The 15089-nt window shown below is 52.9% G+C and overlaps 5 protein-coding genes across 5 annotated transcripts; all 5 read left to right on the plus strand.

Annotated features, from left to right (window-relative positions):
- The first annotated feature begins 6 nt into the window (after positions 1 to 6).
- GGS25DRAFT_486674 (DmpA/ArgJ-like protein) lies at positions 7 to 1400 on the plus strand. Its single transcript, XM_049260653.1, has 2 exons — positions 7 to 604; positions 673 to 1400. The coding sequence occupies exons 1-2, from the start codon at positions 49 to 51 to the stop codon at positions 1323 to 1325; spliced, it is 1209 nt and encodes a 402-aa protein (XP_049117870.1). The 5' UTR covers positions 7 to 48; the 3' UTR covers positions 1326 to 1400.
- Positions 1401 to 1644: 244 nt separating this feature from the next.
- GGS25DRAFT_486676 (exocyst complex component Sec3-domain-containing protein) lies at positions 1645 to 7122 on the plus strand. The gene is made up of 4 exons (XM_049260654.1): positions 1645 to 2171; positions 2273 to 4254; positions 4309 to 5432; positions 5493 to 7122. Exons 1-4 carry the CDS (start codon positions 2045 to 2047, stop codon positions 6415 to 6417), a joined length of 4158 nt encoding a protein of 1385 aa, XP_049117871.1. The 5' UTR covers positions 1645 to 2044; the 3' UTR covers positions 6418 to 7122.
- GGS25DRAFT_486678 (uncharacterized protein) lies at positions 7102 to 8667 on the plus strand. The gene is made up of 2 exons (XM_049260655.1): positions 7102 to 7902; positions 8007 to 8667. Exons 1-2 carry the CDS (start codon positions 7490 to 7492, stop codon positions 8545 to 8547), a joined length of 954 nt encoding a protein of 317 aa, XP_049117872.1. The 5' UTR covers positions 7102 to 7489; the 3' UTR covers positions 8548 to 8667.
- Positions 8668 to 8972: 305 nt separating this feature from the next.
- Positions 8973 to 12204, plus strand: GGS25DRAFT_513989 (hydantoinase; the record flags this gene model as incomplete). The annotated part of the gene is made up of 4 exons (XM_049262940.1): positions 8973 to 9027; positions 9102 to 11225; positions 11314 to 11900; positions 11956 to 12204. The coding sequence occupies 4 exons, from the start codon at positions 8973 to 8975 to the stop codon at positions 12202 to 12204; spliced, it is 3015 nt and encodes a 1004-aa protein (XP_049117873.1).
- Positions 12205 to 12379: 175 nt separating this feature from the next.
- Positions 12380 to 14930, plus strand: GGS25DRAFT_486685 (amidohydrolase family-domain-containing protein). The gene is made up of 2 exons (XM_049260656.1): positions 12380 to 14151; positions 14206 to 14930. Exons 1-2 carry the CDS (start codon positions 12967 to 12969, stop codon positions 14806 to 14808), a joined length of 1788 nt encoding a protein of 595 aa, XP_049117874.1. The 5' UTR covers positions 12380 to 12966; the 3' UTR covers positions 14809 to 14930.
- Positions 14931 to 15089: the final 159 nt, after the last annotated feature.

Here is a 15089-nt window from a genome sequence, read left to right on the forward strand (position 1 = left end):
GCCAACCTCATCTCAATTACTAGGTATAATTTCCATCGGCTTCAGATCATGTCATTCACATCAGGCACCGTTTCCAGCAAAGAGTCTCGAGTGCGCCTTCGGGATCTCTTGCCCAAATTGCACCTGGGGTACTGGAAACCCGGCCCCTTAAATTCCCTGACTGATGTCCCCGGGGTTCTCGTTCACACCCAAGAAATTTTCGCCGACAATGGTGCCGTAAACACGGGCGTTACAAGCATCTTGCCTCGGAAAGGATGGTTCAATAACGCCTGTTATGCTGGCATATTCAGTTTCAATGGGTCTGGTGAGATGACTGGGAGTCATTGGATCAACGAGACAGGTCTGTTGCACTCCCCTATAGTTATCACCAATTCGTTTTCAGTTGGTGCTGCATACCAGGGGATCTATGAATACACCATCAAGGCTCAGGGCGTGGAAAAAGGGAACGTCGACTGGTTTCTCTTGCCCGTCGTTGCCGAGACTTTCGACGGATATCTGAACGATCTCACACAATTTGTGGTGAGGCCCGAACATATCATCAATGGACTTGAGAATGCATCGAGTGACCGAGTAAGGGAAGGGAACGTTGGAGGTGGGACCGGAAGTAAGCAAGTTCTATACCTCATAAATCCGTGATAATATTCGATGCATTCTAAACAGATCATATTGTAGTGATTTGCCACTATTTCAAAGGCGGCACTGGCAGTAGCAGTCGAATTGTCGAGGGACTCGATTGTAAAGGAGATCCCAAGAATTATACCGTCGGCGTGCTGGTACAGGCCAACTATGGCAGACCACAGCATTTCCGCATCGCAGGCGTACCGGTGGGGAGAATCCTGGCGCAGGAGGCTGACGAGGCGGCTCAAAGCAACCCAGCTATCAAAATGGCTCGAGAGGCGCTCGATAAAGAGAAGAACCGGAAAGATGGAAGTATTATCGTCATCATCGCTACAGATGCGCCTCTACACCCCACGCAACTCCAGAGGTTGGCCAAACGAGCAACGGTGGGCCTGTCTAGAGTTGGAGGCTACGGTCATAACCCATCAGGTGATATCTTTTTGGCATTTTCGACTGGCAACGAAATTCCAGTGCAGTCGGTATCCATGGAGCGAAGGGCAGTCGATCCGTTTAAGCCTACGCCTCTCACCGTTGAAGTAGTTGATGACACTTCAATCAATGGACTATTCGAGGCAGCAGCAGATGCGACGGAAGAGTCGATATACAACGCGCTATGCATGGCAGAAACTATGGTAGGGAACCGAGACCATAAAATTGAGGCATTGCCACTGGAGAGGGTTCGAGAGATTATGGAGAGATATGCTTGAAGATGAAAGACGACGGATCTTTTCGGGTGCACATTTTGTACGTGTTGAATTTACATATCAATTTACATATCAACAATGATGAAATGGAATTAATGACATTAGCACTGAGCACTGTAACTATTTAACTATGTGCCAAGCATCTTGTAGGCTGGGTAGATATCGATAAAGAATTAAGCGGATCCATCATTTTAACCTTTGAACATGGCTTCGGGGCCGGGTATCTAGGGCTGCTAGGTGTGGCTTTGCATACCACTCTGCCACCTTTTCTACATCAATGATGACAGCCTGTGCCTCATTTATCACCCCCCAACCAGCGACCCAACCCAAAAAAATGACCCATGACGCTTTGGCCTCAGCTCTGCCAACTCCCTGAGACACCAAATTGTTGTACAGTAAACTTGTACATCAACAGCCCTGGACAACCTTCCCTTTATCCAAAGTATCCTCAACCACGTGCAGCTATCGCCCTCTTCGCTCTCTCTAGGCCCTGTCCTAATATTCGAATCTCCGTAAAAATAATCAATCAATTGACTACCCAGATTGACTACCTGGGTAGGCATCCTAAATAAGCCTGGTCGCACCCGTGGACATCTGATTGCGCTGTCGCCTCTTTACTATAGTCGATCTAAAGTCGAAGATGCTCCGTGAACTTCCGCAATTCCTAGTCCACTACCTTCATTCATGAATTCGCAGCACCACACCTACAGGATTCCTTAACAATGGATCATCCGCGCCAAAATGGTGCTTTCGGCCAAGGCCGTGAGGGCAATAGGGCTGAGAGATTCGAGGAGGAGAAGAAGCGCATTGTGGAAAGCTGTTTTAACAAGAGGGATGTCGACGGGTCTAGTAAGATTTATCCGGTCCTCCCGTGTTGCTCATGTTGTTCATGTTTGCCAAAACATGCTCGGACTGTGTTAGGAGCTGACGTACATTGTGCACCCGTGTAGTACTCGAAACCTATATCACCCACATCAAGATCACCGAGTACGCTTCTCATCCCTCTTCACCCCCGCCTCCTGATCAGCGAGCCCAAGCAGAAAAGCCTCGAGTGATTATCGTCGCTGTACGAAAGTCGGGCAGAGTTCGTATGCACAAATCCAAAGAAAATGCCAACGGTTCATTCTCCATTGGAAAGACATGGGATTTGAATGACCTGAGCGCCATCGAATCCTTTACATCCCCAGATACTGATCCCCAGAAACGAGAATGGGCTGGAGATACAGGGTTTATCGTCAGCGTCGGGAAACCGTACTATTGGCAAGCTCAGGCCGACAAGGAAAAGAAGTTCTTTATTGCCAGCTTAGTCAAGATATACGGAAAGTATACTAGCGGGAACGTGCCCGAGTTGAAGGGTTTCGACCCCCGCGAGTTAGATCAAGTGCTAGGATCGCGACGTCCACCACCGAGTCGAAGTGGCCCTTCTGATTCTACTCCCTCTTTACGAGCCGGTCCTGGTCCTACTCCTACGCCTCCTCCGTCAAGATCTGCTGCGACACCCCCGCGGATGGACCCCAAACCTTACAGACCTGATCCTGTACCATCTCAGCACGACACTCTACCTATACAGAGCCCACCTAATCCTCTTGCTCCCGCAGGCGGAATCCAACCATTCCGCCCTAATAAACCTCCTAGTTCACCGGGCCGTAAATTAGCGCCCCCTAATGGAACTTCTGCACCAGCGCCGGCAGCTGGGCTAGATTCTGCTCGTTCCGGGAGCCAACAGGCCGCTTTACGTAGGTTGGCAGGGAACAACAAAAGTCAAGATTCCGTAGCAGCATCAGTCTCCACAATAAGAAGTGAGGATGCAGCGAGCCTGCCTCCACGCTCAAGGGGTGGAATGACCGGTCCCGGGGCATTTGGCAGATTTGCTGAGCCATCTGAGTCGGCTTCTCAAGTTGATTTGCCGGATAGGAAAAGACCTCCAATGGATCCAGCAAGGCCCAAGGAAGTTATGGACAATGATCTCGTGCCAGCACCATTGATGAGCCAGACCCCCAAAAGGGAACCGCCGCCACGAAGCACCGAGCGAGGGTCGCCACGGAACAATTCCATTGGGAAACCTTTTGAACCTACCTCGCCTCCGAGAAGAGTATTGCCAATAGAGCGAATTCCCGATACCCCGGAAACCCCAATAGTCAACAATGGCACAAAAGCATCACCAGCCGCTGAAAGCGCAGCTCCTGGGACACCGCCAACCGAAACATCCGCAGACGACGATAATCGCCCTGGCTTAGGTCCCATGATCAAGGCGAGGAAAGGCCGCGGTGATTTAGCGGGTACTCTCTGGAAGGCTGCATCCGCCGCGACTGCATTCAAGCCGCGTCCCGGTGGTGCTGGAGAGAGGTTACGTGAACTGCAAAGCAAAATCAGTGTTGAAGGTCCAGATGGCATAACTAGTGTTGTTCCGGCACCACGACGTCCAGAACCTAAACCTGAGACACCTAAGCCAATTGAACCTGAGAGGAAATCTCCAGAGAGGCCTTCTTTTGTCCCTGAAGTCAAGGTCACCAAGCCCAACCCTAGCCGTCCAACCAGTTCACATGGCCCTGCTAAAGAATCCAAGCGAAAGAGCCTGGACCAGATCCAACAAGAAGAGGAACCGCGACGCTTAACTGTGACTGGTAATGATACAAAATATCTAACAGCCCTTGGCATCGACACATCCGTATTAGCTGATCAGACTCCTGAATTTGCAAGATGGCTAGATCATTTTGGCTGGGTTCCTGGTGAGCAGATGCGAAGTCGCAATTTTGAGGAGATGAAACTTGACATCGACCGCGAACTTAATAAAGTCCAAGCCGGAGGCTGGGTCGTACGGTTTCAGGCAGAGGATGATCGGGTCGAGGCAATAAAAAGAGGCCTCGACGTCGCTATCACAGAATGTGATGAGCTTGACAATCTTCTCACTCTATACAGTGTAGAGTTATCGGTAAGTTTGAATGAATCGGGTTCCGGGTCCCGCGGCCGCTAACAATAGTCTTAGACTTTGTCCGATGATATTGCATACATAGAAGCCCAAGGGCAAGGTCTACAAGTGCAAGCAGCAAATCAAAAGCTTCTCAGGAAGGAGCTGGAGTCGCTACTTGATACATGTGCCATCACCGCCGAAGACTTGCGAGCTCTCTCTGTGGCACCCCTTGAGACGACTTCAGGTCTAGAGGAAATCGAAACGGCCCTTGTTACACTGTATAAAGCCATGTCGAAGATTGACTCCTCCGCTGCTGGATCCGAGCTTCGAAAGAGTGAAGATATTAGTCCTGGGGGGCAGCCATCCACTCTCAATACCGATTATGGTAAAATGCGAATTGTCCAAGAGAAAAAGGAGATGTATCGCTCGGAGAGCGTTGCGTTTCTAGAGAGATTTAGCGTTTTTATAGCCCGACAGTTTGACAAGGCATCCTCAGAAATTAAATCAGCTGTTGAGGGGGCTCTGTCGAAAAAGGTCGACCCCGGCCATCACGATGTTGGTCGGGACTTGCTTTGGCGCTACAGTCCACTTATATTGTATGCCAGAGAGGTAGACCTAGAAGGGTGGAATCGCTGTCTCCAAGTGTACCAGGAGAAGAACCTTCCGCTCTACAAGTTCAGGTTGAGGGACATTGTAGACTCTTGGAAACGCAATGCCAGAAGACTTACTGGCGACGAAGGGGAGCTCCTTTTCACTACTGAAGTGGAGAGACAACAAGAAGGCACAATGGCTACTGCCCGAAAACTTACTGTGAAAAGAAGCCAGAATTTTGCGAGAACTCTACGGGGTCCTCTCGGCGAGGGCAGTAAGACAAGCCTGGACAAGATCTCAGACGGCCGCAGCTTCCCCTACGAAGCATTCTCTGGCATGATGGATGATATAGTTCCTCTGATTGAGATTGAGCAAAACTTTATCGTCGACTTCTTCCATGCTACAACCCTAGAAACTGCCGATTTCACGGACCTTGTAGTGGCAGCGAGGCCACGCGATCGACGAGGTGGTGATTTAAAACGACATCGGCTTATGGAGCCTGACCGTGAATTAGCAAGAAGGGTCACGCGAGCTATGGAGGCCATATTCTCGTTTTTGGAACAAGACTTGCAAAGCACTGTCGACTGGGTTCTGTCTCAAGATCCACTGTAAGTGAAATTCCATCTGCGTAAACCCAATTCGGCTAGTTTTAGCTAACACATCAATAGACAAGGAGTTGGCGTTCTCGCAATACTCGAGCGGAAGCAGGTCGAGATAACACAGTCTAACCAAGACTTCCTAAACAATATCTTACAGAAGCTTCAGGGTAGTCTTGAGACCCGATTCGCCAAGTTTGTCGAAGGGCAAATACGCGCAATCGAAGAAACGAAGGTCAAAATCAAGAAACGCAAAGGAGTTATCTCTTTTATGCGAGTGTTCCCGCTGTTTTCTAATGCGGTAGAAAACATGCTCATGTCAGTCGATACGAATTCTCCGGTCAGACGCAGCGTGGATCGGGAGTATGATCGCATCATTAAGACTATGTTCGATTCACTGAAGGTCATCGCTCGAGAAAACCCCGCTACGCTCACCAATAGCGGCGCCGATCCGGAAGACAAGGAAGCTCTCAACTACCATATCCTACTGATTGAGAACATGAACCACTTCCTTGAGGACCTCGACACACATGGCTTAGAGATCCTCGAGGATTGGAAGGAGGCAGCTGCCAGTGAGATGAGCGAACATGTGAATCTATACCTTAATGCCGTCATGCGCCGACCTTTGGGAAAACTTCTCGAATACCTGGAGAATATCGAAACACAACTAGCCTCGGGAAAGAGCGCTGCCATCATAGCCGCACAGCCAAGCAACGCCAAGGGTACGTTCAATAAGATTCTCAGTGGCTACGATGGCCGTGAAGTACGCAAAGGTGTGGAATCACTGCGGAAACGAGTCGAGAAACACTTTGGAGACGCCGACGATCCGTCGCTGAGCCGCAGTCTCGTCAACCGTGTCCTCCGAGAATGCGAAAAGTTTTACGGAGAAATCGAAGTTCGTATTTCGACTATAACCACGACAGTCTATGGCGGCGATGTACTATTTGAATGGCCACGGGCCGACGTGAAGAGCGCGTTCTCCACCACTGGTCGGTAGGTCGGACCCAGTGAGCGGAAACACGCAGCTTCAATCGGGCGGAGATCAACGGGCAGCTCCAGGTCTCGCATCATCGCATCAATAGACGGGTGGCATGAAGGGAGTTCGGGCTTCAGTACATACTCACGATAATTGTATAAGATGGTTGTTTTCTTCCAAGCGAATGTTGTTTTCTGGTCCACCAAGTATCGCGGCTGCCTTCGCGGCTAACTAGTTGTATAAGATAGCCAAACACGTTGTTTAAGCAGGTTAGTGAATTATACCCGTTATTTTTAGGCCCATCTAGTCCAAGGGATGTTATCCCATTACCCTGTTCTTCAACGCAGGAATCTCGAAATACTAGGACTCGGTTTCCTAGAAGGGGCGAGGGTTGAAGACATTGCGGGATTAGCACTACCCCTATTTATTTATAGGTAAATCATGTTGGTGGTCTTGCAAAGTGGCTAGCTACCTAGTAGATGCCTACTGGGACGTAGGTAGTACTCGAGATAATATAATTTGATGGAGTCACGGAGTTCTTTATGATAGTAGGGACCTGGGTAGTCGGAGTCGGGACATCTTAAATCACTTACTTGATGGGTATACTTACATAGTATACTCTCTGATATTACTTTACTATAGCACGATCCTCCCTTAAGACGCAGGGAACGGCAACTTCGTCGTCCCACTTAAGATTTAACCAGAGGCACTTTGCATATCCCCTTGAAACCCTACCTAGGCCCACGATGCTATGTTCTATTAGAGTAGGAAATTGACGATAATCCCGAACTATTGAACGCGACTCGGTATTAAATAAAGCGACACTAGCCAAGATGCAAACTGTTCTTCACCAAAACCAATCAAAACCCATTTGATGAATGCTGAAGGAGGATGTCTCCAACTAATACCCCTCATGCACTCCATTTCAGCCAGCGGTCTCGGTGACAACGAGTACAGCCTGTGGTTTTCGAAGCGGGGTGGGACTGCATATATCGAAGTAGCTCTGGCTATCTTAGGTAGGTAGGTAGGTATCTCTCTCAGCTCTCTTTTTCAAATATCACTTAGTTTAACTCTCACATCAATCTGAACGATCATGAGGCTAATCGGCGGGCAAGTAGCAAGCTTCGTGGGAAGGGAATGCTCTCGGTTATCCAGGTCGAATACACCATCGAATACCTACCGCGTTTCCATCGGCAACCTAGGAAAAAACACTCTGCGGGCTGGATACGCCTCATATTCTCGAGCCAGTAATGATGGAAGGACCGCCATTGTGACGGGCTCCAGTAGGGGTATTGGGAAGGCTATAGCGTTGCGCCTTGCTGCGGATGGATACGATGTCTGTGTTAATGACGTGAGCTCGAACAAGGCTGGATGTGATGAGGTCGTGAAGGAGATCCAAGGGATGGGAAGGAAAGCTTGTACTGCGATTGCAGACGTGTCCAAATTGGACCAAGTGAAGGAGATGGTTAAGACCAGTGTTTCCAATCTAGGCCCCTTAAGCACTATGTGAGTTTTTCGTATGCATCCAAATACCTACCATATACTAGGTGCCTGTCTATAATTTCTCTTTTTGTTCTGTTGGGTACCGAGTATACTAATATTCTTATCAGGATAGCGAATGCCGGAATCACTCAGGTGAAGCCCCTCCTTGAGGTGACACCGGAAGATCTCGAGCGCATGTTTTCCATCAACGTATATGGCGTTCACTACTGCTTCGCCGAAGCGGCCAAACAGATGATAAGCCAAGGGAACTGCCGACCGGACCGACCCGGGAAACTGGTTGCTGCCGCATCGGTCGCCGCGTTCAAGTCGAACATCCTGCTGCCCCATTACAGCAGCAGCAAGTGGGCCGTCCGCGGCCTCTCGCAGGCGTACGCCATGGAGCTTGCGCAGCATCACATCACGGCAAACGCGTACGGGCCGGGGATCGTGGGCACCCCTATGTGGGATCTAATTGACACGGACGCGGCAAAGCGAACGGGTGTGCAGAAGGGAGAGGTGATGAAGCGGTGGGTTCACGAGGGCACGGCGCTGGATAGAGTTAGCGTGCCTGAGGACGTCGCCAAGCTGGTCAGCTTTTTGGCCAGCAGCGATAGCGATTTTATTACGGGACAGACGCAGCTGGTGGATGGCGGCATGTTCTTTACTTAGGTTAGGTAGGTATCCGGCTAGTTGAGGTAATAATTATTTCGTATCCCAAGTCACAAGTCACAAGCCATAAGTGCCTCACCTAGAGAACTTCTGCGAACTACCGATGCACAATACAACTAGCGCTATTCCCTCCGACCCTACTAAATACTACTAATACGGAAGCTACAGTAGGGACCCTACATCGGAGCTAGAGTCTGCTGAATACGAACTCTTACCTAGGTAGGTACCTAAACTCGACTTCTCTTTCCACCTTAGCACGGCGTGGGGGTACGAATGGAGATCAACGCCGCCAAGAGGCCACCACAACTTCGCGGCGAGACCGGAGCAACCACCGTTCATATGTGTAACGTTTAAGCATAAGACAGGCATCCGATCAGATAAGATCTTTCATGTACTGATAATCTGATAAAAGTCGATTCGAGATTATGAGTGTATATAGCGAAACAAGCAAAACCCTGGTGGTTGGCGTGGACGTTGGAGGTATGGACAAACAAAAACCTGGAATAGCTACCTATCTGCCTACTATAGATCTCAAAGTTGACATTTTTTATAAGGCACAAATACAGACAGTGTTCTACTAGATATCTCTAAATCTAGCGGAGATGCCGTTATAGCATCCCACAAAACACCAACGACTTCCAATGTGACCTTGTCTGTGCAGGCCTCCCTGGAGGCTTTGTTGAGTAAGTCGGCTGCGACGCCTACCGACATTACCGCCCTGGCCATCGGTACCACCCACTTCCTCAACGCCATCATCGAAAAGGACTCCTCTCGGGTAGAGCAAGTCGCGGTGCTTCGTCTAGCATCTCACCATTTTTCCGATGGTACGCCACCCTTTGCCGACTGGCCACGGTCTCTTGAGAAGATAGTCCACGGCCATTCGGCCATTATCCCAGGTGGATGTAATATCGATGGAACACTTATTGGCCATGTCGATGAGGCGACCGTGCGAGAGCAGGCTAGCATCATCAAGTCCAAGGGGATCAAGAACGTTGCCGTCGTGGGAATCGGCTGTGCGACAGATGAGAAGTACCACCAGGAGGACACCGTGCACGACTGGCTCCGCGATGCGCTCGGTGACGACGTCAACATTATCCTCTCGCGCAACATCGCCGGGCCCGGTCTCCTTGCCCGCGAGAACGCATCTATCCTAAACGCAGCGATCATGAACTTCGCCAAGCGGACCATCCGCGCCTTCATCGGCGCAATCCGGCGCATCAAGCTCAACTGCCCCTTATACCTCACCTCCAACGTCGGCCATCTCCTGCCCTTCTCGGAGGCCATGCGAACACCTATCCGCGTGTTCTCCTCAGGCGCGACCAACTCCATCCGCGGCGCCGCGTTCCTCGCCAAGTCGTCCTTGTCGCAGGGCGGCTCCATCGTCGTCGACATCGGGGGCACCACCACCGACGTCGGCTATCTCCTCAAGAACGGCTATCCCCGACTCGCCAAGACGTACACCGATCTCGCGGGCGTCAAGGTCAACCTGGAGATGCCGTCGGTGGAGAGCATCGGGCTCGGCGGCGGCTCCATCCTGCACATCGCCGAGAATACCAACCACGTAACGGTGGGCCCGGACAGCGTCGGCCACCACCTCACCGAGAAAGCGCTCTGCTTCGGCGGCGCCGTCGCGACGGCCACGGATGTCGCGGTTGCGGTCTCCGGCGCGGCGGTCGGCACGGCAAAAGTCTCGCTCCCAGAAGAAACCGCCGCGAGGGCAAACGTCCGCATCACGAAGATGCTAGAAGACTGCATCGACCGCGTGAAGCTGAGCCCGGACCCCTGCCCCGTCATCCTCGTCGGCGGCGGCGCGATCCTCTGCCCGAGTTCGCTCGCGGGCGTGAGCGAGGTGGTCGTGCCTGCGCACGCCGGCGTCGCCAATGCCATCGGCGCCGCGATCGCGAAGGTCTACGGCTCCGCGGAGCTGATCGTCCGGGGCGCCGGGGGTGTTGTCGCCGAGGGAGTCGGGGAGGTGCGGCGCCGCGCGGTCGAGAACGCGGTCGCGAAGGGCGGGCACGGCGGCTCGGCCGTCACGCTGCGCGAGGAGGTGGCCGGGGTGCCGTACACGACGGACCAGACGCTGATCAGGATCGAGGTCGCGTGCGAGGCCGACCACGGGCGCGTGCGTGCCGCGATGTCGGAGACGCCGGTGGCTGACGACCTCGTCGACGAGGTGTTGCACGAGGAGACGAAGGCGCACGCGCTGTCTTCCTTCGACGACGACGACGACGACGATGAGCTCGCACGCGTCGATTTCAATACTTACCGCCCGACTGTTACTGCGTCGGGCGAGTGGCTGCTCTCCGAGCCCGACATCCGCTTCCTCGCGATCGGCTGCTACATCCTCGGCTGCGGCGGCGGCGGCTCCCCCTACGAGCCGTACCTGCACCTGCGGCAGCTGCTGCGCGGCGGTGACAGCGTCCGGATCTCACGGCTCGAGGACCTGAGGGATGACGACGTGATGCCGGTGGTTGCGAGCGTGGGCACGCCGGCGGTTAGTATTGAGAGGCCTGGGGGCCATGGCGTGCTACATGCGATGCGGGCGATGGAGGAGGAGGTGGGCGCGAGGTTTGATCGTATTGTGGCGACGGAGATTGGGGGGTCGAATGGTGTGGGCATGTTGGTTTGGGGCAGTGGGAGGTTCTACGGGGTTCCGGTCGTGGATGGCGATATGATGGGTGAGTCCTCCCTCTCTCCTCTCTTTACCCCTTTTCGTTGGCCTTTATCAACTACCTACCAGGCATCTCTTCTAACCTATTGTTGCAGGCCGCGCCTATCCCGCCTTCGAAATGGTATCCCAATACCTGCACGCGCCCTCCGTCAACGCCATGCTCCCCGTGATCCTGTGCAGCGGCGGCGGCCAAAGCGTCACCATCCCGCGACCACAGCCAGACACAGAAACCGCGAGCCTGAAGATCCGCACCGCGTGTGTCGAGATGGGGTCGGCTGCTGGCGCGGCGGGGAATCCGGTCACTGGGAAGGAGATGAGAGATGTAGGCATCCCGAACACGTACTCGCTGGCCTGGAGGCTCGGTCGTGCGGTTGCGGCGGCTCAGCAGAGGGGCGATGTGGCGGGTGTCCCACAGGCGATTATTGAGGCGGCTAATGGTGGGGATGGGGGTAGGAGGAGCGCAAGGGTGCTGTTCCAGGGGAAGATCCGCAGCGTGAAGAGCACGCTGACGACGACGGCGCATAGTCTGGGGGAGGTAACGGTTGAGCGGCTGAGTGAGAGGGAGAGGGAGACGGAAGCGGATGTAGGAGAGGTTGGTGAAGAGGGGCTGGTGGAGGTTGTGGTGCCATTTATGAACGAGAATTTGGTTGCGATTGGGAAGAGGGAGGATGGTTCGGAGGAGGTAAGGGGCACTGCCATCACCTGCGAGAGCCAAAGTGTGCTGACGTCTAATCTAGGTTCTCGCGACTATCCCCGACCTAATATTCCTCCTCGACACATCTACCGGCGAGGCCGTCGGCGTGCAGGAATACCGCTACGGGTTGAAGGTTACGGTTATGATCATGGCGCCCCATCCAATCTGGGCCACGAAACGGGGGCTCGAGGTGGCGGGCCCGAGTGCGTTCCATTTGCCATATGAGTATAAGACGACGCTCGAGTACACGAAGCCGGTTAGTGTAATTGATGAGTTTCGGCCTAAGGTATAGAGAGGTAGATAGACAGCGAAGCATTAGTAGGTATGTTTAGGTATTCTTACCTAGGTAGATACTAGGCATGTAAGCGACTCGTTTTACAAATCAGCTCAGGGGCTGAGTACTTTTCGTCCCTAACTGAGTGTACTCTTTCGTTATATCTAGAAATTTCATCTAAACATCATTTTCCACGATAATTACTCATATTTAATTCTTACCCAAGGTTCTACGATTGAGTTTCCCATAGCCAGAGTCTGCCAAACTAATAGCCCAGCCCCGTGTAAGTTGGAAGGATAATAGGATCCATCTTAGCTGCCATAAGTAAACATTTTATTACCTAGGTACCTAATGTTCCTAATCTGAGGAAATATCAGTCTATTAAAACATCAATTTCATAATGCCTAGGTTAGGTAGGCAGTTAGTGAGATGGGCATGAACTATGTTAGATCTGCCTATTACACATAAGAAAGGTCCACACATCAAAGATATCGTAATACTCTCGGTGTATTGACAGAATTGTTCATGCAAGGCCTACATTCTAGGCCAAACTAGCCCCCGGTTCGGAGCTACCCAAGGTAATGGTGGATCGCACGCGGGGTGGTATCTTGAAGGCGAAGTCCCCTTACAAGGGCGAAGGTGGTATAGTGCGCTCTTTATAACTACCTATTTAGGCAAAGAGATAGGTAGGTATTCATAGGTCTCTCTATTTGCCCATCAAGGTTAACTAGATCGTTATTCTTCCCCCTTATATGATAGGTAGATATTAGACTATTAGGTATGGCACAATCCCCCGGGCATCTCTTTGTCAATGGCAAGGTGTTTCTGCACGCCAAGGATCCAGGACTGGAGACAAAGTCTCAATTTGGAGATGCAATCTACATCCGCGACGGCATTATTGAGCATGTCGGGTTTAAAGACGATGACGCAATATCCCGATATCGCGAAGCTGGCGCCGTTGTCCACGACCTAAAGGGCCGGACCGTATTACCGGGTTTTATAGACGGGCACATTCATTTACTCCGGCTGGGACAATCGCTGAGCAAAGCTGCCTTAGACAACTGCGAGAACTCAGACGATGTGCGGAGAGCGATCAAGGACCATGCTATCGCGAACCCGGATGAGCCGCGGATCCTCTGTAAAGGCTGGATGAGATACATGTCTTCACCTCTGGCCAGCTTGATTGATGACTTGGATCCCCGACCCATCTACGTGGACTCTAAGGATCTTCACACTACCTGGTGCAGCACCTCTGCACTCAAGGAGCTCGATGCAGAAAACCTCAAGGACCCCGAGGGCGGCAAGATCGAGCGCGACGCCAACGGGAAGCCCACCGGAGCGTTCGAGGAAGCCGCCGTGTTCACCATCATCTGGCCTTTCCTCTCGCAGGTAGCGACGGAGAAGAACCGCGAAGACTGGGTCCGAGCCGCCGTGGAGCAATACAACGGGTCGGGCTACACCGGCGCCATCGACATGGCCATGGAAGAGCAAGCATGGGCGACTCTGCTAAAACTCCGCAAGGAGAAGCCATTGCCCTTCCATCTCGCGGCATACTGGCTCATGAAACCCTCGAGTGACGAGGCCGACTGCCTGGCGCAGGTCGACCAGGCGATCGCAGTGCACAAGCAGCTGGGCGCCGAGGAATCCCCCGACCTCCACGTCGTCGGCATCAAGGTCATCTGCGACGGCATCATCGACGCCTGCACGGCGTACCTGTCGGAGCCGTACCTCAAAGGGGCGGACATCGCCAAGGCCTCGACCGGCGACCCGTTCTGGGACGCGAAGATCCTCGGCGCGGTGGTGCGCAAGGCTGATGCGGCGGGCTTGCAGATCGCGCTCCACGCCATAGGCGACGCGGCGATCACGATGGCTGTTGATGCGCTGGCGACTTGCTCGCCGAAGAACCGGCACCGGGTAGAGCATCTCGAGCTCGCGTCGGCGCGGGATGCGAAGCGGCTTGGTGAACTAGGGATGTGAGCTTTTATCAGATTTAAAGGAACGTTTGTGTTTTCTGCTGACTATAACCCAGCACCGCCTCCGTGCAACCCGTCCACGCCGACCCCTGGATCCTGCGCGCCTGGCCCTATCTCCTCGGCCCGCACCGCTGCTCGCGCGCGTTCCCCTACCGCGAGTTCTCCGACGGCGGCGCGCCCCTCGCCCTCGGAAGCGACAGCCCCACGTCGCCCTGGGACGTCATGGGCAACGTGTACGTTGCCACGACTAGAAGATCGTACCGGAACACTAAGTACGCCGAGGTGGTCAACTATAACTACCGGCTGGGCGTGTGCGAGTCCGTCGTGGCGGCGAGCTATGGGCCGGCGAGGAGCGTGTTTTGGGATCAGCGGCTGGGTAGCTTGGAGAAGGGGAAGGTGGCGGATCTTACGGTTTGGGATATGCAGTGGGAGGATGGGGAGGAGGGGAAGGAGGGAGGGAGGTTGCTCGCTGCGAAGGTTAAGGAGACGTGGTTTAAGGGGGAGAAGGTGTGGGGGGCGGGATGGGGTTAAAGCGTTAGTGAATACCGAGAAAGGTAGGTTGTCGGAATGGCTATTACAAAAGCAGTTCTTCGTATCTAAGGGCATTCTAGCAATAAGCCACATGCCATTGTCGGTGGACAAGGTCTGACCAATATGTCACGTATTGCAACAGATACCTAGTACCCTATCTAGTAGGTATTTGAGAAATGAAGCAATTATCTCACCATCTACCTAGCTCCTGTGCTTAAACCAGAATATCCCGTATCTAAAAATTTGACAGGAATTACCTAGGTACTATGTAAAACATCGAGACATAAAAAGGAGTGACCCCTGACTCAACCACAGTTGTTTAGTGTGGCACAGCTCCCCTCCCAATCCCGCCCATCGATCGGGCTAAAGCTCCACCTACGTCACGACTTCGCTGACACA

This window comes from Hypoxylon fragiforme, assembly GCF_022984875.1.
Source record: "Hypoxylon fragiforme strain CBS 206.31 chromosome Unknown GGS25scaffold_4, whole genome shotgun sequence".
In the NCBI taxonomy this organism is placed as follows: domain Eukaryota; kingdom Fungi; phylum Ascomycota; class Sordariomycetes; order Xylariales; family Hypoxylaceae; genus Hypoxylon; species Hypoxylon fragiforme.

Bases quoted from the DNA above. Each gene is read 5' to 3' on its own strand.
- GGS25DRAFT_486678 (XM_049260655.1), top strand. From the start codon at position 7,490: ATGAGGCTAATCGGCGGGCAAGTAGCAAGCTTCGTGGGAAGGGAATGC. The intron at 7,903-8,006 runs GTGAGTTTTTCG...TATTCTTATCAG, and splicing joins CTAGGCCCCTTAAGCACTAT to GATAGCGAATGCCGGAATCA.
- GGS25DRAFT_486674 (XM_049260653.1), top strand. From the start codon at position 49: ATGTCATTCACATCAGGCACCGTTTCCAGCAAAGAGTCTCGAGTGCGC. The intron at 605-672 runs GTAAGCAAGTTC...ATCATATTGTAG, and splicing joins CGTTGGAGGTGGGACCGGAA to TGATTTGCCACTATTTCAAA.
- GGS25DRAFT_486685 (XM_049260656.1), top strand. From the start codon at position 12,967: ATGGCACAATCCCCCGGGCATCTCTTTGTCAATGGCAAGGTGTTTCTG. The intron at 14,152-14,205 runs CTAGGGATGTGA...TTTTCTGCTGAC, and splicing joins ATGCGAAGCGGCTTGGTGAA to TATAACCCAGCACCGCCTCC.
- GGS25DRAFT_486676 (XM_049260654.1), top strand. From the start codon at position 2,045: ATGGATCATCCGCGCCAAAATGGTGCTTTCGGCCAAGGCCGTGAGGGC. The intron at 4,255-4,308 runs GTAAGTTTGAAT...CAATAGTCTTAG, and splicing joins TATACAGTGTAGAGTTATCG to ACTTTGTCCGATGATATTGC. The intron at 5,433-5,492 runs GTAAGTGAAATT...ACACATCAATAG, and splicing joins GTTCTGTCTCAAGATCCACT to ACAAGGAGTTGGCGTTCTCG.